Raw genomic sequence first — 24,725 nt, 5'->3', positions numbered from 1 at the left:
ATCTCCATTTTCATAAGGTTCCACCTGCACAGCCACATAGAATCTATGGTGTAACTCTTATAAACTTACACAATTCATAATTGTCATTATTAAACATTGGAAAAAATTAATTGTAATTATTAAACATTGGAAAAGTTAATTGTCATTATTAAACATTGAATTATTAAATGAAGACTTGTTTCGGTGTATGCCCAATACTTTTCTTTTATCATCTGTCTCTCCATTTCTTATTTTTATTCTCATATTTCTTACTTTTCTTTTCTTGTTCCGGTGCTTACTCTTGAGTGTGCTACCTCCGACCATAAACCCATCATAATTCACCCCATGGGCATTCCGGGTAACAAGCAACGACCATGGAGATTTGAATAGGTTTGGCTGGATGATGAGGGCTATCATGATACAGTCCACATGGCTTGGAGGCAAAACTTTGGGTCTTCTCCTATGACAAATGTTGCTGGAAAAATTAACAAATGTCAATCAAGTCTGCAACGTTGGAGCAAGCAAAATTTTGGCAATATCACAAGGCAATTAGAGGAGAAGAAAAGGCAACTGAAACAAGCAGAGAGGGTGGCGGCTCAAGGAAATTTTTTTGTCCAAGTACAACAATTGAAGCATGATATAAATGGGTTGTTGGTGGCGGAGGAAAAACTTTGGCACCAAAGGTCACAATCTCACTGGATAAAATCAGGGGATAAAAATACTAGCTATTTTCACAGTAGAGCATCTCACAGATTTCACCGCAATAACATTCATGGTCTTTGAAATCCAAGTGGAGAGATGTGCTGTGGGGATGAGAAGGTTGCTGCCCTATTGGTAGAATATTACACAGGCTTATTCACCACATCAAACCCATGTGAAATTGACACAATATTGCAAAAAGTCCAGCGGTGTGTTACTGAAGAGATGAACACCCTCCTTGGGTGTGAGTTTACAAGGGATGAGGTAGACGTAACTCTATTTCAAATGGCGCCGCTAAAAACCCCAGGTCCTGATGGGATGCCCCAATTTTTTTCCAACACTACTGAAAGGATATTGGAAGTGATGTTGCAGCCGCTGTGCTCTCCTGCCTCAATTCAACTCATATTCCGGCAGGTATAAACCATACCTATCTCACTCTTATTCCAAAAGTGAAAAGTCCTGAATATGTAACTGAATTTAGGCCTATAGCCTTGTGTAATATTGTGTACAAGCTTATTTCAAAAGTCTTAGCAAATCGCCTAAAAGCCATATTACCTGACATTATATCTGAATCTCAAAGTGCTTTCCAATCTGACAAAGCAATTTCAGATAATATATTAGTTGCATTCGAGACACTTCACCACATGAAAACAAGGAAATCAGGAAAATTGGGCTCTATGGCGCTTAAACTCGATATGAGTAAGGCTTTTGACAGAGTTGAGTGGCATTTCCTCCTACAACTGATGGAAAAAATGGGCTTCAATGGAAGATGGGTGAATATGATTTCTGAATGCATCAGCACAGTCACTTATTCCATCCTGGTGAATGGCGAACCAAAAGGGAATATTGTCCCATCAAGAGGCCTCAGACAAGGCGATCCTTTATCTCCATATCTCTTTTTGCTTTGCTCTGAAGGTCTAAATGCTCTCATCCAAAAAGTTGTGCATGAAGACAAAATTAGGGGGTACTCCCTATGCCGGTACGGTCCAAAAATCTCCCATTTATTTTTTGCTGATGATAGTCTACTATTTTGTCGTGCCCAGATAAGTGATATAAGAGCCATCCAAGAAATTTTAGACTTATATGAGAAAGCTTCCGAGCAGCGCATCAACAAGGAAAAGACCACTCTTTTCTTTAGCAAAGCTGTGCCCATGACAACAAAAGATGACATAAAAAATTTTCTTGGGGTCCCGGAGATCAAGGAATATGAAAAATATTTAGGGCTTCCAGCAGTGGTGGGAAGAAATAGAAGTGCCAGCCTGAACTTTATTAAAGAGAGGGTGTGGGGAAAAATTCAAGGGTGGAAGGAAAAATTATTGTCACAAGCCGGTAAGGAGGTCCTACTCAAAGCGGTGGTGCAAGCAATACCTACCTTCGCAATGAGTTGCTTTCGCTTGCCGGTGGGCCTTTGTAGAGATATTGAAGTGATGATCCGCAAATTTTGGTGGGGGCAAAGGGGTGATCGGAGGAAAATACATTGGAAAAAATGGGAGACTTTATGTAAACTCAAGGTGGATGGAAGCATGGGGTTCCAAAGATCTTGCAAATTCAATGAAGCTATGTTAGCAAAACAAGTGTGGAGGCTAGTGCATGACACAAATTCACTTTTCTATAAAGTGTTTAAAGCCAAATATTTTCCCAATAGCAGTGTGTTTGAAGCAAAGGCAAAATTGGGGTCATTTGCTTGGAGAAGCATTTTGCATGCAAGAAAGCTCATCCAAATGGGTGCCAAGTGGAGAATTGGTGATGGCTCTCAAATAAATATGTATGGGTCAAATTGGCTGCTTGGGAAATCACAAGGCCGAGTGGTATCTCCTCCAACACTTACACTAAGAACAGCAACTATCTCGGCTCTAATTGATCCACACACATATGGATGGAACTCCTACATCATTGACAATAATTTCTTGCCTTTTGAAGCAGAGCAAAGAAAGTCCATTCCTCTAGGACTAATCAATCAACCTGACATCCTATATTGGCCGGGAAGTAGAGATGGGACCTATTCAGTAAGCACAGGGTATAAGTGGCTGTGGCTTCAACCTCAAACTCACAAATGACTCATGCCTTCTGGAAGCAAGTGTGGAGAGTTGATGTACCTGGAAAAATAAAGCATTTTACATGGAAAGCTTGCTTAAATGCTCTGCCAACGAGAGAAAATTTAATGCAGCGAAAAATCATTGCAGAAAGCTCATGTCAACAATGCAAAAGTCAGCCCGAATCTGTCCTCCAAGCCCTCTAGGATTGCGCCTCTATCCAACAGGTATGGGAAACAGATTTTGGATGGGTTGATCGCCAAAAAACTTCAATGGGTTCCTTCCAAAATCTGGTAGAATTGATCACTCAAAAGCCACGCCAATTTGAGCTCTTCATCACCATTGCTTGGTTCCTATGGTCCAGGCGGAATAAACTCAGGCTAAGTGAGGTAGCTCTCCCTCTAAACCGGGTGGTTTTTGAAGCAAAGAGATACTTGATTCTACATCAGCAACCGGACAACACGCTCCCAAAGAAACAGTCACAAGCAAATGAAACAAAGTGGAAGCCTCCAGATTTCAACAGTTTCAAAAAATTTTTGATGGAGCCATGTTCTTGGACAGGGGAGAAGCAAGCTTGGGGGTGGTAATACGTAACCATGAAGGGGAAATCATTGCGGCTCTCTCTGCAAAAATCCCACAACCCCCTTTAGTTACCTGTTTGGAGCTATTAGCAGCAAGGCGTGCTGCCATTTTTGTCCACGAAGTAGGTTTCCATGAGTCCATTTTGGAAGGAGACTCGGAAATTGTCATCAAATCCCTCCAAAAAGGGGATATGTTTCAATCTGCTTATGGTCATCTCTTTAGAGACACTATGTTCTATGTCACTTCCTTGAGATCCTATAGTTTTTCCCATACCTATAGGAAAGGAAATTCTGTAGCTAATGCTTTAGCAAAAAGAGCTAGATTTAGCTCTGATTTAACTGTCTGGATGGAGTCTGTTCCATTAGATATCAACAAATTTGTATTGACTGATATGCCTCTTTCTTGATTCAATAAGACATTTCAGATTGGATTCTCAAAAAAAAAAAAAAAAATATATATATATATATATATATATATATATATATATATATATATATATATAGAGAGAGAGAGAGAGAGAGAGAGAGAGAGAGAGAAAGAGAGGTTCAAGTTACACCTGGTGTAACTCTTATAAACTTACACATTTTTTACACCATAGACTTCAAAGAGATCTAACGGTTAAAAAAACACCATTAAATACTTTTGTTTTCCAACTTATTGCCTAATTAATACTAGCATTCTCTATCTCCTTATTTATTTCTTTCTACCAAATAATATTTTCTTCAACACAATCTAACCAAAACAAAAAAAAAATCACATTTTCATTGATTTCACAAAACTACCCAAAACAAGAGCCAGCTAATAACTTTCAACTTGCTCCTTAAAATAAATAAATAATGAAACTTAAAAAAGAAAGCCTTCAAATAGCCTATCATACACTAAACAATCAAACCTCCCATTTCATCAAAAAGCAATTTTTCAAATAGGCTAGGATGAGAGATCAATGGATACCTATTGATATTGTTGTTAGTTTAACTGCTGTTGATAAGATGTCTTGCATGATGACACAAGAGATCATGGTGACGTTTATGCTGATATATTGTTGGTCAGGAGTTATGTCCTCTCTAAGGGTTAGTTTTTGAGGCATACTCTAAGAAGGAATTAATTAATACTGTTAATGACATAATTCAACATCTAGGATTTATCTTGTGATTTTTGCAACCTTGCTTTTGTAAATTCCTAAATCACTAGCTATAGCAATACAAGGTGAATAATAATACATTTATAATTTTTCAGCAGTAACTTTGGTCTTCAGGAAAAAATAAAAAGAAGATAAAATAAAACAAAAACCTTGAAGATTCTCCTGGAGGAGTCAATTAAGTGAAGGAAGCAGGAACACGACACCCCCCCTCCTCCCATGCCAAAAAATACAACTGGTTCATTAGTGCTGAATTTTGACATGTTCTGTGATGCAATCCATTTGTTATTTTTGGGGAAATCCTTTATATTATTTCTATATACCGGGTTTCTATTTTCTAATAAAATATTCATATTACTTATTAAAAAAAGGAAGAATAATTAAATATAGCGTTCTCTAATACTATGTTGTATTTGTGTCATTGGATTATTGTGTCTTTTTATTTGTGTCTTTGGATTATTTTTCAATTTTTTTTGTTAGATTGTGTTGAAGAAAATATTATTTGGTGGAAAGCAATAAATAAGGAGAGAGAGAATGCTAGTATTAATTAGGTAATAAGTTGGAAAGTAATAGCATTTAATAGTTTTTTTTAACCGTTAAATCTCTTAAAAATTTATGGTGTAAAAAAGATGTAAGTTTATAAGGGTTACACTAAGTGTAACTTGAACCTCTCTCTCTCTCTCTCTATATATATATATATATATAAAAGAGGAATATTGTCCTTCTCTCTTTCGGTAATTTGTTTTTTACTATGGTTGATTCTTTAAGTGTTTATAGAGTGAATGAATCTAAAACACATATCGGATCAAAGTATCGAAGTATCAATATCCAATCTCCTTGCAAAGGAATACAGATCACTTTTTATCCTAACAATAACTTTGATTCTTGTTGTGAACTAGGCCTGGAGTGATGCTTCTATATCCTCCGTACCATTCCACATGATAATGTATCAAAATAATTGCTACATGCTTCGGTTCTAATGAATCAATAGTTGTCACTAGACTTTGTTGTCTCAGATTTTTTGTATCAGATTCTATGTGATTGTGGGGGTGAAACCTTATGAAAATGGAGGTGGAAGAGCAATGGAGGAGAGAGAAACGTGTAGTGGATGAGAAAGAGAGAGCAGAGAGAAAAATATACCTATTTTTGAGATTAGAGGTAGGTTTGGAATGTAATAAATAAGAATAATAAAGAAAATCACCTGATGTAACTCTACAAAAGTTACACATTTTTTAAACCGTAGATTTCTAAGAAATCTAATAGTTAGAAAATCACTATAATCAATGTCATCTTTAAAATTAATTGCTTTTCTTATTAGCTAATCTAATTAATTTGAGAGAATATTATATTATTTTCTTTTTAGCTTTCTTCCTCTCTCCTAATCAATTCATCCCTAACCTTATACAAAAGCACATTCTCAACGTTCTTGGGCATGGAGGCAGTTGATCCTTAAAATATATATTTTTACATTTTTTTTGTTTTGTGTTACTTTTTTTTTTCCCTTTTTGTTGGACATTGTTTCAATTGTTGCAAAAACAACTAAATTTGATCAAGAATACCATATTTCAAATTAATTTTTTCTCACATAAAAAAATCAATTTAAGCATATACCTTATTATTTTAGTAAAAGCTGTAACACGTCTGATGAGGTCCTAGAAAGTTCATCCAACCAAAAGTAAATTTTTATTTATTCCCATTTTACCAAGCTAGGAGGATGGTGATATTCAACTGCTTACATTGATTGGTCACAAGATTTTGATATTTCCCTAACTGTTTGTATATTATAACAAATAATCAAAAAAAAAAATTGTCTTTGAGGGAAACCAGGCCAAGACTCCTAGTGAGGGAAATAATGGTGGTAATGGGTCAGAAGACAACCAAAACTGGTTTCTTGTTCTATTTCTTATTATGAAAGAGTGTTGTTGCAGTATTGCTAAAACATTGCAACACATATAAGACTTATTTTTTTCACATCTCCGAATACAAGTACCATTCAGCAAAAATACGTGTATGCAGGACAATTGCCTCCATGCCAACTAATTATATCCGTGACTTTCAAGGTGCTAATGATTATCCCAGGCCAGCCAAACCCATGGCTCCTCAAGGTTGGTCTCCGCCTCCCTTTCCCTCTTACAAAGTAAACATTGATGGTGAATTTAATATATATCGATTTAATGTAGTTTCCCCCTCCCATTTTTTTATAAATGCAATGTTGAATTACATTGTCTCTTTCTATCTTTAGTGGGCTAATATCAGGTAGTATAAAATTTTTTCAAAAATATCCAATTTGCTTCTTATGAACATATATCATTTAACACTGTTTGAAATTTTTTTTTTTAACTTCTTTCTCCATCTCTGGCTGATATTTATTTACCATTCCAAACACTACTTCATAACTGTTAGGGTCACATTTTTATGTAGTTTGTACATCTTATGACAAAAACACACTTTACTTGAAATTGAGTAAATCTAAGTGGATTCAATATCATCATAAATCTAAGTGGATTCAATATCAAACATAAGTGCTAAGTCAAGTGGTAATTGGTAATCTACACTCACAATAATTTTGCAACATAAAAGGAAAGATGAAATGCATTTTATTTTTTGGAGGGGGTAATAAAAAGATAAGAGTAAAAAAAAAAAAATCCCTTTAGAAAGATCACCTTCATCCACAACCAATCAACCACGTGAACTTGGGTTTTCAAATGTAATACTCAATGGTGGTCCACATGTGTGTTGTGGATACATAAAAATATATAATTTTATATCACAAGTCACTTTGTAGCGAGTTATAATCGATGAATATTTGATGATAGACCATGTAGGAATATACTACTACCAATCAAAACTCACTATATAACAAATTGTATTATAAAATTGTGTGTTTTTTTTTTTAATGTATTCCTAGCATTACATTATTTTCACGAGTAGCCTTGTATTTAGCACTCTTCCCCTTGTTGTCTCATACCACAGTATAATGATTCAGCACTGCTGGTCACATCATGCCATCACAATGTGTTGGAACATTTTAATATTAAATAATTAAAATGAATAAATTTTATAACATAAATGTAAAGATGTGGGAGTGAATGTGGAAGATGAAAAGTTAGTGAAAATGTTTAATCCCACATTGAAAAGGAGATAGACTATTTTGTTCTTTTTAATTGTGATGATTAATGGGCTAATATGAATTGTCTCAAATATTGAGCCAGAAAAGTGCGCAAGGGGGAGGTGAAGGGTGGATGTGTCAAATTTGGAAATGAATCAGCACCTTGGATCCTCCTACTTGACAGCCCATTCAGAGTAATTACCATATCCGTTGGTGAGTAAATGGCCCGAATTAATATTCCATTTTTATTATGGAAAATAATGAGCCATTAACCCACTTAATGGACTATCCGTTTGGGCCTTTTCATTATTCAGAAAACTCCTTATCTCACCATTAATTGTGTAACTCCAGCCCATCAGAATAATATCCAGCAATTAATCTTGTAACACCCACTATATCAGAATAATGGACCTAATTAATCAGATTAATTTGGGTAATAATTTCGTGAGGCCCATTGAGCCTATAAATAGACCCATTTAGACACAATCCATATGACCGTAATATACACACAAAAAAAAAATAGAGAGATTCTTGGCAAGGAAGGGTATTCTTTCTGGTGGAGCTTTGGGCTTGAACACTTTGTGCAGAGGTTGTTCTAGCCATACGACACTTGTTGGGCTGTTGTATCCTGGGGGAGACAAGTCAAAGACGGTCTGCACTGGTTACAAAGTTTAGCCAATCAAGGGCTTGAATCTCCTTAAAGAGAGCGAGTGCCGCGCCTCAGTCCAAATAGTGTTGTGTAATTTCTCTCTTTAAATTAATAAAAAATTTAGAAGTACTATTCATTTTCTCTTCGTGTATTTCCATTATCATTTTATTTGCACCTACACAATGCATTAAAGTGAATGAATGATTCCATTCAGACTTTCAGATAAATGATAAAATAAAACTCCAAGTGAGTGTCTGTGCTCAGTAGCCTCAAGGAAGACTTCTGACAACGTTGGCCTGTTTGACATGTTAGTTCTAACATAATAACTCACATTTCAAATAATATTACACATTTTTTTACCCACACATATATAAAAAATACATAAAATTCCAAACAACATTACTCAAATTCTTCTACCAAACGGGCCCTTTATTATCCTCCCTTGAACGTATAGGAATACTACAACCACCGCAAGATTATGCTTCCAACTTCTTTGACCTCCTCATTTCCTATAAATCTTACTAAATTAGTTAGTATTTATTTTAGTATGGTTCACATATAAAAACATAATTAGATATGTTTTTTTCCCCATTTTTTAAGCTTTTAAAGTAATAGTTTTACCTAATATATTATACGCAAAAATGAAAAAAGAAGAAATAACAACAATTACAATTTACATATCAAGAATAAAAAGGAAGCTGCAGGGAACAACATATCTAAGGTCACAATTTGGACCACCTAGCATCGGTTATGTGGCAACAATTGTTCATACAACAAGAGATAGGGTTTTGTCTTTCATAGTGATAAAGTATTAGGGTATGTTTGGTATCTGTTTTTTTTACTTATTTTCTGTTTTCAAAAACAATTTTTTATTTTTGAGACTAAAAAACTTGTTTGGTAACTCAAAATGGACCAAAAACAAAAATTATTTTCAAAACTCAGTTTGTGAAGGAAACTAAAAACATGCAAAAGGTTGTTTTCAGTTTTTAATTTTCAAAAATCAATAAAAACACGCATTTAATTTAATAAATAAGTCTCATTTAATGAGTTAGCATTAGAGTACAAATCCTAATAACAACATATTTTAGTATTTTCTATTTGTTTTCTTCAAAAAACTATTGTTTTAATTTCAACTAACCAAACATGTTTTTGATTTCAAAAATACAAGAAAATTGTTTTTTCTTTATATTTTTAAAAACAAGTTTTTGAAATTAGAAAACAAAAACTGTTACCGAACATAACCTTAGTATCCAGAATTGCATAATAGTTTCTATTTTACCATTTAAAAAGTTAATTTATCTATTATACTATACCACTTTACAATATACTCAAAATTTCAAACTCTATTTCAACATACAAAGCATTAAAATAATATACACTACTATCCCATAAAATAATCTCTCTCTCTCTCTCTCTCTCTCTCTCTCTCTCTCTCTCTCTCTCTCTCTCTCTCTCTCTCTCTCTCCTTGCTTGTTTTTACTTTTTATAGGTGAAAACTAGATTTACTTTGTCCTTGTTTTGTCCGGATGAAATGATGTCATTCATTTACTTTTGTTTAGCTTAGCTTTAAGCTTTTACACAGCCCATATTCATTATTTTGACTATGATTCATTGTTTTTTATGTAACCCATTCTACCATTCACAGTATTTTTGCATCCAAAAAAGCTAAGTAGAATAGATTTTATAAAAAAAAATTATTATTTAATTGATATATATATATATATATATATATTTATATATATATATATATATTTATATATATAAGGCCTTAATTTAGTTTCTGCCTTAGGCCTCAAAATACATGGAGTCGACTTTGGGTAGTCAGTAGCCTATGATAAAGCTATGCTTGGTTTTCTTGCCCTTATGGATTGGGTGTAAGAGCACTAGTATTAGCACTTCTAAAAAATTTAGTATTTAATATACGAAAAAGTTACTTTATCTATTTTAGCATAGCATTTAATATTACACTATACGTCACATCTCTTACTCTAACACATCGTTTATTAAAATAATCTAAAATAAAAACCACTATCTATTAAAAAACAAAAAAGTAAACCACAATAAAGAGAGAGAGAGGAGAGAGGCGAGAGACATGTATGAGAGAGAAAGAAAAATGGATAAGAGGGGGAGATAACTTACTAAAATTTTTTAACACATAGCTACAATGCACTTCTTTATTACAGTGCACACAGCTACAGTGCTAAAATTATTAAAATTTAGAACATCTAATGTAGGTTAACTTTTGTGTTTGGTGTGTTAAATGCTAAAACTTACCTAAATGCTAAAGTTTTAGCATTTAGCACGTCTAATGCTATTGCTCTAATGAACCTAGACTGAACCTAGTCCAACCTACCAAGCATGACACATGGGTACATGGGAATTTATTAATATATTCAAAGTGAAAGAGTAAGACTTACCTAGATAATTAGTCATAAAATATTTAGTTAGTTTCATATTGTTTTTTATAAGTTAATTATTTTTACTTTTCTCAATAAGTGTCATGAATAGGCACTAGTATAAAACCTTGTAAATCATGTAACTCTTGATATATGATCAATGATGTAAGTTTCTTTACTTTTCATCTAAAGTCTCTTCTCTCTCTTTTCTCTCTCTTCTTCTTCTTTTTTTTTTTTTGGATGGTGACAACTTCAAATTAAGTCAATTTTCACTTAGTCTCATTCATTTTTCTTAGAACTCGGGGATTCATTACCAATGATATCATAGTCGTTGATCAAAGATGAACGAATCCACTGCACTTCATCAAAATTCAATTGTGTTACCAAAATTCAAATGTGGAGATCCTTTCTGGTGACTTCTTAAGGTCTACAAAATCTTCACTCTTGAAAATACTCCACCACATCACATGGTTTTTGTTGCCTCTAATTACATTGAAAGAGGCGTGTGACACATGGGTGCATGTGAACTCATGGATGTAAGCATAGTGGAAGAGCAAGACTTACCTAGATATATAATTTGTTAAAAAAATAGTTAGTTAGTTAGTTAAAAAAATAGTTAGTTAGTTAGTTAGTTAGTTACTAAATTTCGTCACTAAAAATACATTTTGTTGTAGTGTTCGTTTTACAAGTTAGTTAGTCATTCTTTAATTAGTTATTCATTATAAATCAAGTAACTCTGGATATATGATCTATAATGCAAGTTTCTTTACTTTCCCTCTAAAACCCTCATCTCACTTTCCTTTTATTTTTGGATGGTGACTACTTTAAATTAAGTTAATTTTTCCTTATTATCATTCATTTTTCCCATTCATTTCCCTTACAACTTGGCGAGTTCATCACATGCAACAACTAATAAAAAGAATGTAAGGACTTTTATTTAGTGGATTTCGGTTACAGCGGTGGTGGTAGTTTGTGTTTGGGTTTTAGTGGCGATAGTGGGTTTGGGCTTGGGTTTGGGATTGGCCTCGGTGACTTGGTGTGGCATGGCTGGCTAAGTTTGTTTGGGTCTGGTCTAGGTGTCAAATTGGGTTTGGTTTGCTTGTACAATATGGTAATTGAGCATGGTGTTTGGGGTGTGGAAAAAAAAAAGTTATTAGAATGTATTGTAAAACGAAGAGTGGGATGTATGGTACCGATGTATTGCAAAATAGGATAATTGTTGTGGAAAATCGAATGTGAATACTCTTACAAAGTGTGTATATGATCAACTATGAAATATTTAAAAGAATACGTTTTTTTTTTTTGTACTTTTTATTTTGGAAAGCTAAAAGAATAAGCTTTAATTAATTAAAAAAAAAACTTAGAACTTAATTTAAAATAAGGATATAAAGTTTTTTTTTTTTTTCATTTTTATAATTTTTCAAAAACATTTCAATTGTTAGAATACAAGTCCAACGGTGAAGGTGGTCTATTGTACGACACACACATCATGCCTATATGAAGGTAGTCTATTGTACATTATTTTACGCAAATCAATATAATAAGATTTTGTTTTTAACATTGTCCCACGTGCCCATGCACTTGCAAGACGCTCCACGTGTTGCCGCATGCTTGACACACACGAGACACATGCCCTTTGCCACTTGTCCCTCTTCCAACTTGCCATATTTGCCCTAGGTGTCATAACAACACCATGTTAGCTTCCACGTAGGCAGATGTTGGCTTGCACTGACTTTGACCTTTATAGTTAACTTTGATCGTTGATGTCCTACCCAAGGTTCACTTTCTTTAATCAGATGCTTCCTGCCTAATTTTTTGCATGCTAATTTCATTATTCATTCTATTTGTTGCATTTATTCATTTAAAGCACAAAATGAGGTCCTCATCCAATTCAATTCATCGTTGGTATCGACAACTTTAATCTTACTAGGCTTAAGCCATGTGTAGTTTTTTAAAAGGTCATAAGTTGCAGCTTTATGTGACAAGCCAATGCAAATCTTCTGCACAAAAATAAGGGAAATTAAATGATGGCTATGAGTTTTGATGAGTATATAAAAATCATTAAGGATGTTGATTTTAATGGACGGTCATTGCGTCATTAGTAAGCCATCAAAGAAAGATGAGTAATCACTCAAAACATTCAATAATGACCATTAAAGATCTTAAACTTTCATCCAGACAAAAAACACTACAATTAGGGTAATAATCATCCTTATGTATGTGTAATAGTTATCTAAATCACCTATAAAAGGAACAATATGCTTCACTTGGTAAGGTATGTTAAAAATTAAAGACTATAAAACACTATCTCTATACAGAATATATGGGCTAATACTGATGTAGGCATCAGAGACCCCCCAATCGGCCACAACTTGGTTATTTTTTATCTTACAAATCCTACAAAATCATCTAATACTCCAAATTTGGACAAGAAACTTAATTGACAACTTTTGGCATCATCATATTTCATCATGAATATTGGGATGGTACCAATTATCAGATTATAACTTGGCTTTGCAACACTTCCACTCCTTCAGTCCTTGTGGGGTTTGGAGGATACCACACCACCAAGGAAGTGATGATACACAAGAAAATAATCATATGGTCGCTCGGTATCCGATTCAGCATGAACCTAGCAAATGCATTACTGCCTTCCATAGCCGCATGCGTGCTTTCTTTGGGATCAATGAGCTATCTTTAAACCTATCATCAATAAACCTTTTGAGGCCAAACTCATCAATGCACATTATGAACAAGTGCTCCTACATTAACCTTGATGGGTATATCTGATGAGTTTGAATCTGTACGCTCTTTAACAACCCACTATCCTCCGTTATTCAATTTGTTAATGAGTTGATTCATGAAGTGTTTTGTTTACAATTTTATCACCCCTCCTAGATTCCTCTAGCTACCAACGGTTCTTACTACTCCAACCTTTGTCATTGCTACCCTAAAATTTTTGTTGTGGCTCCTAACCCTGCCTATTCTGAGGGCCATGACATGAAGGAATCCAATCAGAAGCCTCTCATTTGCAACTTTTGTAGGGCTAAGAGATGCACCATGGATCATTGCCGCACTATGGATTGTACCCTTAAGAATATATATGATAGCCTTGGCCATCTCCAAGATCCTTGTTAAATCTACTTCATCGACTGCTCCAACATTCTCTATGGCAAATCGATAAGATTTCTTCAATTAGGCTCTATTTAAGCCTTTAAGTGATCCAATTATGCTCTTTCTATGATAATAGGTAACTCTTTTGAGTGGTTCTTCGGTTTTGCATGTTTTAATTAATCACATGGCCCCTAACCCTGCTCTCATAACCACCACACACACACACACACCTATTATTTACAAAACCGATGGTTAGTTAATTAGTAGACTCCATCTCTACCCCCAATTTGTCTATATATAACATCTAACGGATTACCCAACTCATTCACAAACTTTACATTGGACAACTCACCAAACTTGGGTTAATTTTGTTCTTTTCTTCCAATGGTGTTATTGTGTAGGATTCTCGGATGGGGTATATTGTTGGGACCGCCCGTAAGGTTGGACAACACTTCGAGCTCCATTCCCTTTATCTTCTTCCATCAAGACTTTCAGCACTTTCAATTTCTGCTTCCAACTTGTCCTTTGTTGAGCTTTGGCACTCTCATTTAAGTCATTCATCTCTTTCCACGTGTCCAATTACTAGTGACTATGAGTTTATTAGGTTTAGTTTTCAATAGTCATTTTGATTTTATGTCAAGTCACATTGGCAAGCAACTTGCATTGCCCTATAATAAAAGTGACCCTCAATTCTAAAGCGACTTTTGACCTCATTCATTTTAATGTATGGGGCCCTTTCCCATTGCAACAATGAGCGGGAAAGGGGGGTCAAGATGTTTTGTTGTTTTGGGGATGATTTTTGTCACTACACTTGGATTTATTTCATGAAATATCATTTTGTAATTCTTACCATCTCAAAATGCACAAGAATATCCTCAACGTGACTTTCTTGATATTCTCAAACATTAAAGCATCCACAATAATGGAGCTTAAAATTTAGCTATTTGGCACTTACAAAAGTCACTTTATCTATTTTACTTCTTCACACTCAATATCAATGGATCTATATTTTTAACTATTTGATTAAAATAATACAAATAACTCATTAGAGTAATAATAAAAATATTCACCACAAACTTCAGTAACCAACCACAACCACCTCCACCATCAGCCACAACCACAGCCACAACTACCACCAAACCCAACAACCTCAAACCCAGCAACCCCAAATCAGCCAAACACAGACCCAGCAACCCTAAACCTAGCCACCTCTATCAGCACAACCAACCCAATCACAGCCACCCACCCACTGTCGCAACCAGCCCACCATGACTCAAATTAAAAAAAAAAAAAAAAAAAAATTATCACCACCACAAATAGGAATGGCAACGATCGGGTTCGGGCTGGGTTTTTTCATACTCGTACCCGACTCGCGGCCCAGACCTGGCCCGTTTATTAAACGAATTTTTTTTTTCGGGGCCCAGACCCGCCCCGCCGGGCCTGTACTAGGCCACTTTAGGGCCCAATCTTCAGCCCCTAACAGTGGCCCAATCAATTAAAAAAAAAATTGTTTTCCTGAGAAAAAAGAATCACAGTAGCAGTACAGCACAAACAACAAATTCAAATAAATCTCAAATCAAATCCACCATACCCATTCAAATTTCCTATTCACAGAAACCAAATACATTTGAAATCAAAATCTGAAACAAGTACATGCAAGGAACATCAAATCTTAACAACAAAATCTAAATCCCCAAACCCACTAATCAAATAAAGAAAAAATGGAAGAAGAACATCAAAAACCATTGCCGTAAATCACCGTGGTTGTGGTCGTTGGCTTCAGCTATCACTAAACTCAGAGCATAGCAAATATAGGGAGCAATATTGAATGAAACTCGGTGAGATCGGAGAGGCTTTGCGGTAAGAATCTTAGATTTCCGTCTTCGTCTTCTTTGGCAAAGAGAGTGAGATCAAGAGGCTGAGAGCACGAGAGAGGGGTGACTAAGTGCTGATGGCATGAGACACGAGAGGAGAGTGAGTGAGAGTGGGAGAGGAGAGTGAGTCATAGAGTGGTGAGTTGAAGAGAAAGGATGAGAGGCGGCTGAAGTCTAAAGAGATTGTGTGTGAGGTGAGGTATTTTAGGGTTATAACAATATATATGAGGGTATTTTAGTAATTATACATATATATTTACAGGGTTGGGTCAGGTTTTTGTAAAAACCAGACCTGACCTGGACTAGCTTCGGGTTTTTTTTATAACCCAAACCCGACCCTATTTTTAATTGGACCGGGTTAAATCCGGACCATTAAGGTCGGGCCGGGCCGAGTATCCGCAGGTTGGGCAGAAATTGCCATCCCTAACCACAAACCCACCCATATCAGCAATGGTCATCCATAACACCCATCACAAGCCATAACCCACACGCCAATCTGACCCACAAAACCTAGTAAACTAATCTAACCCATAAAACCCAGCAAATTGATCTGTACCTATAACACACACACTAACACACCGATCTGGAAAAAAAAAAAAAAATTAATGGGAGTAGATTACAAGTGAGATTAGCGGCAAGTGGAGGAAGAGATGACCGAAGTTGGATAGTTGGTAGCTGGGCATGTGAGGTTGAGGAAGAGAGAAATCTGAGAAAAAAAAATTGAGGTTGAGGAAGAGAGGGCTGAGTTGCAACAGGAATAAAGGAGAAAAAGGAAAAAATTGATTTAAATAATCTTCGTCAATGTGAATGCAAATAAAATACTGTTTTTATTTTTTTACCTTTGAGCTACAGTGTACAGCTATCTTTGGCTATGCACTGTAGCTGAGAAGCTAAAATATTTACATTTAGCTCCATCAATGTGCTCCTATTTTTGTAATTAGTGGTGCTAAAAATAGCAATTTAGCTTTTGGGGATGATTTTTCTCACTACACTTGGATTTATTTCATGAAAAATCGTTTTGTAATTCTTACCATATGAAAATGCAGAAGAATATCCTTAACATGACTTTCTTGATATTCTCAAACATTATGGAACCATTTCACATACTGGACACATTGAAAGTAAACTTCATCATATCCTACAAACCATCCGCACGCATGTGCGCGCGCCGGGGGGGGGGGGGGGGGGGCTCACTATTGTAGCTTCCACTCCTCATTTTTGGGAAGCAATGGCGAAGCCAAAAATTATTTTTAGGGGGCAACTAAATAATAAAAATTTTAGGTAATTTTTTTTAAAAATTTCATAAATAACTTTAACTCAACAAAATTGTGCCCTATATTCTTCATTATACTAAACATTTTCTTTCCCTAAAATATACATAAATTGTGAAAATTTTTCCCACAAATCACTCATATTTTGAAACAATATTAAATTTTATAAATTAGTTATTTAGTAAATTAAAAAAGAAAAAAAGTATGAACAATCAAGTCTACACTAATGAGAAACTGCACAACACAATTAATATTATATAGGAATCTTACATAACATTCACTTTCATGTTTCAAGTTTCAAGTTTCAATAAAACATACATTCACTCATGAGCAAATCAACAACCTGCCAACACGGTAATATTTTATTTTTATTTTTTGCTAAACATGCCAACACGGTAATATTATTATTAATATATTGCATAAAAGTTATAAACAAAAAGGTAAAAAAATAAAAAAAAAATCCACAACCACGAGTTATATATGATATATGAAATTTGTAGACCCACCATAGAAAAAAACTCAGCCAAGTTAAATTTTTTTTTTTTTGGTAGAAAAGGGTCCGGTTAATGTGTGCCTTAAGAGCACACATTAAGCTTTCCATTTTTAAAAATATTTTCTTGAGAATTGAAAAATGTGTCAATACTTTTTCAATTTTCGAGAAAATATTTCCAAAAGTGATTTATTATTGTGTGCCCTAAGGGCACACATTAACAAAATCCAACAACAATTAGTTTAGTCTTTGCTTTACATTACTTGGTGTTCACGACCTTACAGGTTAAACATAGAGGTAGAAATAGAGAGAGAAGGAGTGTGTGTTTGGCAAAAATTAAAAAGTCAACTTATTTTTGCTACTATTCATAGGCCTCACTGCACTTTTTGGTACTACTCATGGGTTACACTATACTATTTCAGCTAATTTTTACATTTATCTATGGTACACTCAACAAAAAGTTTTCAGTTTCAGCAAAATAAGCAGATTCCAAACAAACTCGTAAAGAGAGATTGCGAGAGATACTTGTGGTACTGTGAACGAGCTAGAGTCATTAGATGATCACAGACTCATGGTAAGGCAACTGGTGGCGCGATCATACGTTATATATATTTTTGGGTCTTTAAAAAAGAAAAAAAAAGATATATATTTTTTAAAATTTTTGATCTATGTTAATATATTTAAAGGATTGATCCATGGTGATTTGGAATGTATTAAAAAGTAAATTTTGGTTTTTTTTTTTTTGGTACTTGGAAGGCCATGGGCTACTAAATGGGCTATATTTTTGTACCAATTTAATTTTATTTGGGTTTTTTTTGCATTAATTAAATTTGTTTTTCTGGACTACTTGAAAATTTTGAGGGGCCAATTATGGATTTCTAAGGTCTAAATTTTAGATTTTGAGGGATCAAATTCTAAAATTTGAGAGGGGCAGTAAGTCATTTTCTATATAAATTCTAATTTTATCACCTATACTAATGGAAAATTGGAAAAGCTAGGGGGGCCATGGCCCCCTGGCCCCCCCTAGCTCCGCTTCTGTTGGGAAGAAGTTTCTCTTACTATATTATACACCATCAATAAGTGTCCATTGTTTTACAAAAACAAACACCCTATGAACGGTTATATGGAACAACCCCAACTACAACCTACTTAAAAGTTTTTTGTAGTGCTTATTTTGTTCTTCTTCAACCACATGGACGCACCAAACTTCAACCCTATTCCAATCATGTTGTTTTCTTAAACATGGCATGGAACAACTGGGTATCGATGGTATGATCTCATTGCTAAATACCTTAGGAACTCTCATTATGTGGTTCTCTAGGAACACAAGATGTACCACTCCTTATCATTTCATAGATTAGACTCCCACCACCTTTAAGGCGGCGGCTCCAAGATATATTTTTAGGGGGTAAGTAAGAAGATGCATTTTGACTAAAAAAAAATTAATGTTGCGGTCTACGTAATTTCTTTATTACAAATTTGTCCATAGTACGTACTAGCAAAAGAATAAAAAATAAAAAATATTATATCCATAATATTTTCACAACATTTTTCCAAAAAAACTTTGATGATAAGTTGTTATTAGTTTTAATTTAAATTCACTACTGAAATTACTATTTTGCCAACATATAACAGCCAGTAACAATTTGCCACTTGGAATTTGTTATGAAAGTACTATGAACATATCATTTCTTATATAAGATAAAATATGAGTTCATTGCATATTGTTTATTAATACAATGAAGATACTAATTATTGTTGCTAAAATTAAATTTTAGAAATCATCTATTTTTTTTTAAATACAATAAACATATTAATTATTGTTATAAAGTGAACTCCTAACGAGATCTAAATACAATAAAATTTGAAGTATTAGTTTATTTCAAATTTGTTAAGATCTAAATGAGTTTTTTTAGATTTAAGATGAACAAATTTATACTTTTGTTGTTAGACTTACTATTTCCACCCCCTCCCCCCATATTTTAGATCAAATTGATTTGTTATGAGTTTTTTTTTTTTTTTAGAGACCAAAATATTTTCAAGATGATCATATTCAGGTTTATTCAACTGAGTTTAAAAAAAATTAAATTCAAAGTGTTCAAAATTTTATTTTAAGAAGGTTCAAATAAAAAAATTATATATAAAATTATTTTTTGGCCCAGCTCGGGGAGTTCGTTTGAACCCCTGGGCTGTACCTAGAGCCCCTCACGCACCTCTTCAATTCCTAGTTTATTGCCTGAAATCCCATCCAATTAGGAGCCAGCCACCCGCCCCCACCTTCAACGAGTCCTTTAATTCTGCCTCAACTATAGATTCTGACTCCTTTTTTGAGCCTCGTCACTTTCATCAGGTAAGAATTCTTCTCTCTCATGTTCGTGTTAGTACTTCCATTTCTTTTTTCCCTGGCCTCTCTTCATGAAGAGTTCACACTTTCAGTGAGGCCTTTTCTAACCCATTATGATAACAAAAGTTATGAAGTAATAGTGCATTGCATAAGATAGAGACTTGGGATATAGTTGATCTATTAGCTGGCAAATCTACTATAGGTTGTAAGTGGGTATACAATATCAAGAGTTAATTAGATGGCACTAATAATTGCTACAAGGCTCATCTGGTTGCCAATGATTCATTTATAATTATGGGATTGACTATGAGAAGACATTTTTCCCGGTTGTTCACCTTTCTCTGTCAAAACACTCATTGGGCTTTTGCTTTTAGCAAATGAACTCTCTTTCAGTTGGATGTCAAGAAATTTTTTTTTCCTTAATGGAAAGCACGCAGAGGAAGTCTACATGCAACTCCTACAATGACTCTTATCCTCTAGGATTCTCTAAAAAAAGTATGCTGACTACAGGACAGGCACTCTATATATGGACTCATGCAAGCCACACAAGAATGGTTTTCCAAGTTGAGTTCTATCATCTCCCAACATGGGTTCTTGGCTAGTTCTTATGACTTGGAGCTATTCCTTCGTTGCTCTGATTTTGGTATTACCATTCTCTAGTTACATGTTGATAATATGACCATTACAGTGATGAAGTGCAGGGCATCCAAAATCTTAGATAGTTCCTTAGTGCAATTTGAGATGGAAGATCTAGGCCCTTCAACTACTTTCTTGGACTTGAGGTCTCCTCATCAAATTATTACTACCTTACTCAAGTCAAGCACACCTTTAATCTCATCTCTCGAGTTGGTGTTATTGATCATAGTAAGATAATCATCACACCTATTAAGTATCCGTTTGATACAACGTTTAGCGTTCAATGTCTGTGTTTCAGATGTCCCATGCGTTTTTTGTGGGTTTCGTGTACTATTTATGAGATCCACAAATTACTTTTTTAAAACAAAACAACTTTAAAATTGGATCTTACAACACTATTTATATATTTAAAAATTATTTTGCTATCATGTTTTCAGTTTTTAATTTTTAATTTTCAGTAATAAGTTGTATCTAAACACACCCTAAATACAATAGTTATCTGATTGCTTACGATGGAGAACCTTGTCCTGATGCCACTCTCTGCAGACAGCTAGTTGGCACTTTGGTCTACCTCACCATCACATGCCTAAACATATCCTATGCACTCCACATTGTCAATCAATTTATGGCTGCACCTCCTCCCACTATGCCGCTGTTCACAAAATTCTTCGTGATTTGAAAGGCACAGTGTTTCATGAACCTCACTTTTCTTCCCAGTCATCATTCATTGACTCTCTAAGACTACTTGAATGTAGACTGGGACAGGCTATTGCATTATTCTTGGTGATTATCCTATCTCTTGGTGAAGCTGAAACAAGCTATCGATCGTAGCTCGCTCTAGCACTAAGGTAGAATATCATGCAGTTGCAAACACCTCAACCAAAATTTTGTGGCTACGTTGGCTACTACAAGATCTTGGAGTTGATTATTTTGCTATGACCCAATCCATTTTAGCAATACAAATGCTATTCAAATTGCCAGTAATGACTTTTTCTATGAGTGTACAAAGCACATTAAGATTAAATGTCACTTCATTCTATTATTAAGGTCAGCTCAACCATATAGGCAACATAAGCAATGGTTTAAAGTCCCCAAATAAAGAAGATCCCCTCTATTAAATAATAAACTAGTAATTTATATGTCTTAATATTTTATTTAAGATTGTTTCACAATAAAATAAAATAAAATCCGATCAATAAAATGCATTTACACATCATTTTAACATATGAACATGTCTACACCTTATATCTTTATCTCTCTTTATCTTCAATTTTTCTTCACGTTTACAAGTTTGCATTTGCTTGCTTGTACCTATTAATTATCACATCACGTCAATTAAAAAATAAATAAAAAAAGACTATCAGTGCAAATCATCAAGCCACATGTTTCCTCTATTACTTTGTTATACCATTTTTTTCTAAGTTTTTGTTTTTCCTTTCTTTTCTTTTTTTTTCTTTTATAACTTTTCCCATTTCCCATTTGTACCGGCTTTAAAAAAAGAAAAAGAAAAAAAAGAATTAATGGTCCTTTATCTTATAGGTAGGTTATTTGATTTGATTTTTCTTTTGCTTCAATATATATTTTCATAAGTTATTGTACTTTTAAAAAAAAGTTATTTTAATTAGATAAATATGTGTAAAAGTGACTATAATGAAAATATGAATTTAGAATAATTACTTTGTGTTACTCTTAATTTATTGACTTATATGATAAATAAATTTAATTTGCACGTGAAGGTTTATAGTATAAAGTGATTATATCAATTAGGGCATGTTTGGTAGATTGTAATAGATATTGTAATATAATAGTTATTCCTAAGATTTAGTTATTCTTTAATTTGGTTATGTTATTATTACAAAGAATAGTCATTCCTTATGAATAGCTATTCTTCAAAATGAGGAATAATTATTCCTCTTTAAAATGTTGTATTAGTTATTCCTTAGTAAGTGCAATAATTTTAAAACTTAATATATTTTCAAATAAACAAACTTTCCATATACATCTAACAATTATAAAAATAAAAAATCATAAAAATTAACACATATTTCTCTTAAATTAAAAAATAACAAATTTAAGGAAATATAATTGTATAAGTAAAATATTTCCTAAAATAAATATTAAGTTCCATTCTAATATTATAACTCACAACCAAACTAATGAATAAGTTTAGTTATTACATTACATCACATTTTATTACTAGTAATGAAGATTAAAATTTCTATCGTAATCTCCATTCAGTGTACCATACGTACTCATCGTGATCTCCATTCAATGAACCATACGTACCTTTAGCAAAGTTGCAATCTTGCTTTTGATACACCAATTCTATTGTTCTATAATCTATTTTATTTTAATTAAATTATAATTTCATCCCTCCCACCCTATCTACACGTATAAAGAGGATGTATCGTTGTTCAAGGTGATCGTAGCCACGAGGCATCGACATGGGGTATCTTATATTTACAATTTGTCGCCTCAAGATCAATTATTTAACCTTAACACCAAGCCTTCTCCAATAATAGCCCGACATAAGTTTGAGTTGGGCTGTTAGAATATAAGTCCAATCAACATAGGCCCATTATGCTTACTTGTTCATCATATAAGTAAGCATAATGGGCATATATATTTACAATTTGTCTCTTCATGATCAATTATTAAACATTAACACCAAGCCTTCTCCAATAATAGCCCAACATAAGTTTGCGTTGGGCTGTTAGAATATAAGTCCAATCGACATAGGCCCATTATGCTTACTTGTTCATCATACAATTAAGCATAATGAGCCTATATAAAGACAATCTTCTTCTTTTTTATAATAAGTAAAGACAATCTTTTATACATTATGTTATAGGGTTCAATACGGTAAGACTTTTTGTCTTTTAACATAAATAATAGGTCAAATACCATACCCACAAAAAAGGAACGTATTTGAATCATCGTAAAGAAAATCACAGTAGCCCGCCCGCCTTGAATGCCGGGTAGACAAAGACAGGACCCAAACTACAGAGAGGTATGGTCGCCATCACCCTCTCTTCCATATATCTCTCGTCCCTATAACTCTTGAGGTCCCTACTGCCCGTAAAGATCGATGTGAAACGAAAGGACACAGCAAGCAAGCAAGCTGCTATTACGACAAAGGGTCAGAGTGGCGTCAATCATAAAGCAATAGATTGCAAAATGATATATATTGGCCTCCTCGTTGCTCTCGCCTTTTTTTCTTTTTTTCTTTTTTTCCTTTTCCTTGTGGTCTCTCTGACACTGACCATATTATATTGTCACTTTAAGACTTTGACTGTATTCGATCTTTACAAAAAATTTCACAGCCATTGACACTTACGTGCGAGGGATACATGAAATCAATAATTTTGTGGCTTACATTACATATATATATGCTCTTTTTGCAGTTTGTTCTCTACCAAGAAATATTCTTCGTATGAAAACAGAACATTATACCGTCTGGTCTGGGCTGGTCTCCCGCGAGAATTTCGGCTTATATTACGTTGTGTTGTAAGAAATAAGAATGGCATAGGTGAATGTGGTGGTGACGAGGTTTTGTTTTCTTGCTTGTATGTTTGGGTTAGCTTAGGTTATCTTATCGTGTTTAAAAAGCAAGTATTGTAAAGTAAAAGTAACCATTTAGCTTTTTTAAAAAATAATTAAAATAATTGCTCTAAAAAGTAATATCTAGTTAAATAAATGAATAAAATAAGATTAGCCAAACATGTTAACCTTTTTTTTTTTTTGGATAATTTAATTATTGGAGGTGGATTTGAATATTGTATGTGTCATTTGAAAAAAAAAAAAAAAAAGTACTTATCGATTGAATTACAAGATTCTTGATCAAAATATGTTAAACTTTAGTTTCTTCTATTTGATAATTGTTTAAAATTACAATATTATCTTAATTTTTGTAGGAAATATCACATCAATTAAATGTTTAATTATACATAAATATATGAGTTTAGAAGTTTTACCTTAAATATCCTCATTACGTGTATTTTTCTCTTGTAGGTGATTAAAACTAGTCAGTTAATCATGTAGACATGCAACCAAGAGAATCCAATGGTTAAGATCAATGGGGGCATGGTTCTTGAAGTATTAAATAAGTTTAAAAAGTGTGAAAATAAAAAAGGGTAGAAAAAATTTGTTAAAGCCAAAATTGAAAAAATTCTAATATAGAAACATCCTACATTGTCTTAGGATTTTCCCAATGAGAATTTGTAAGAATGGGGAGTAAAACCCATACTTTACACTATTCAATAAGAGATTGTCACATCAGTATTTTACTTAAAATTCAATACATTCTACCACCTCTAATAACATCTCAACAAACTCCCAATTTAGTTGAATTTATATATGAGTATTGGAATTGATTGGATATGATTGTGCTTATTCTTAAATATGTGATAAA

General features: G+C 33.8%; 1 protein-coding gene across 1 annotated transcript; it reads left to right on the top strand.

Moving 5' to 3' along the window:
- Window positions 1–777: 777 nt before the first annotated feature.
- LOC142613466 (uncharacterized) lies at window positions 778–3,699 on the top strand. Its single transcript, XM_075785829.1, has 4 exons — window positions 778–942; window positions 1,029–2,695; window positions 2,846–2,938; window positions 3,273–3,699. Exons 1-4 carry the CDS (start codon window positions 778–780, stop codon window positions 3,697–3,699), a joined length of 2,352 nt encoding a protein of 783 aa, XP_075641944.1.
- Window positions 3,700–24,725: the final 21,026 nt, after the last annotated feature.

Source organism: Castanea sativa, chromosome 10, assembly GCF_040712315.1.
Source record: "Castanea sativa cultivar Marrone di Chiusa Pesio chromosome 10, ASM4071231v1".
NCBI classification, from domain to species: Eukaryota; Viridiplantae; Streptophyta; class Magnoliopsida; order Fagales; family Fagaceae; genus Castanea; species Castanea sativa.
This window is presented reverse-complemented; position numbering and strand designations above follow the sequence as displayed.

Coding starts and splice junctions, on each gene's coding strand:
- LOC142613466 (XM_075785829.1), top strand. CDS start 778: ATGTGCTGTGGGGATGAGAAGGTTGCTGCCCTATTGGTAGAATATTAC. Junction 2,696..2,845: donor ACCTATTCAGTAAGCACAGG/GTATAAGTGGCT, acceptor AATTTAATGCAG/CGAAAAATCATTGCAGAAAG. Junction 2,939..3,272: donor ATTGCGCCTCTATCCAACAG/GTATGGGAAACA, acceptor GTTCTTGGACAG/GGGAGAAGCAAGCTTGGGGG.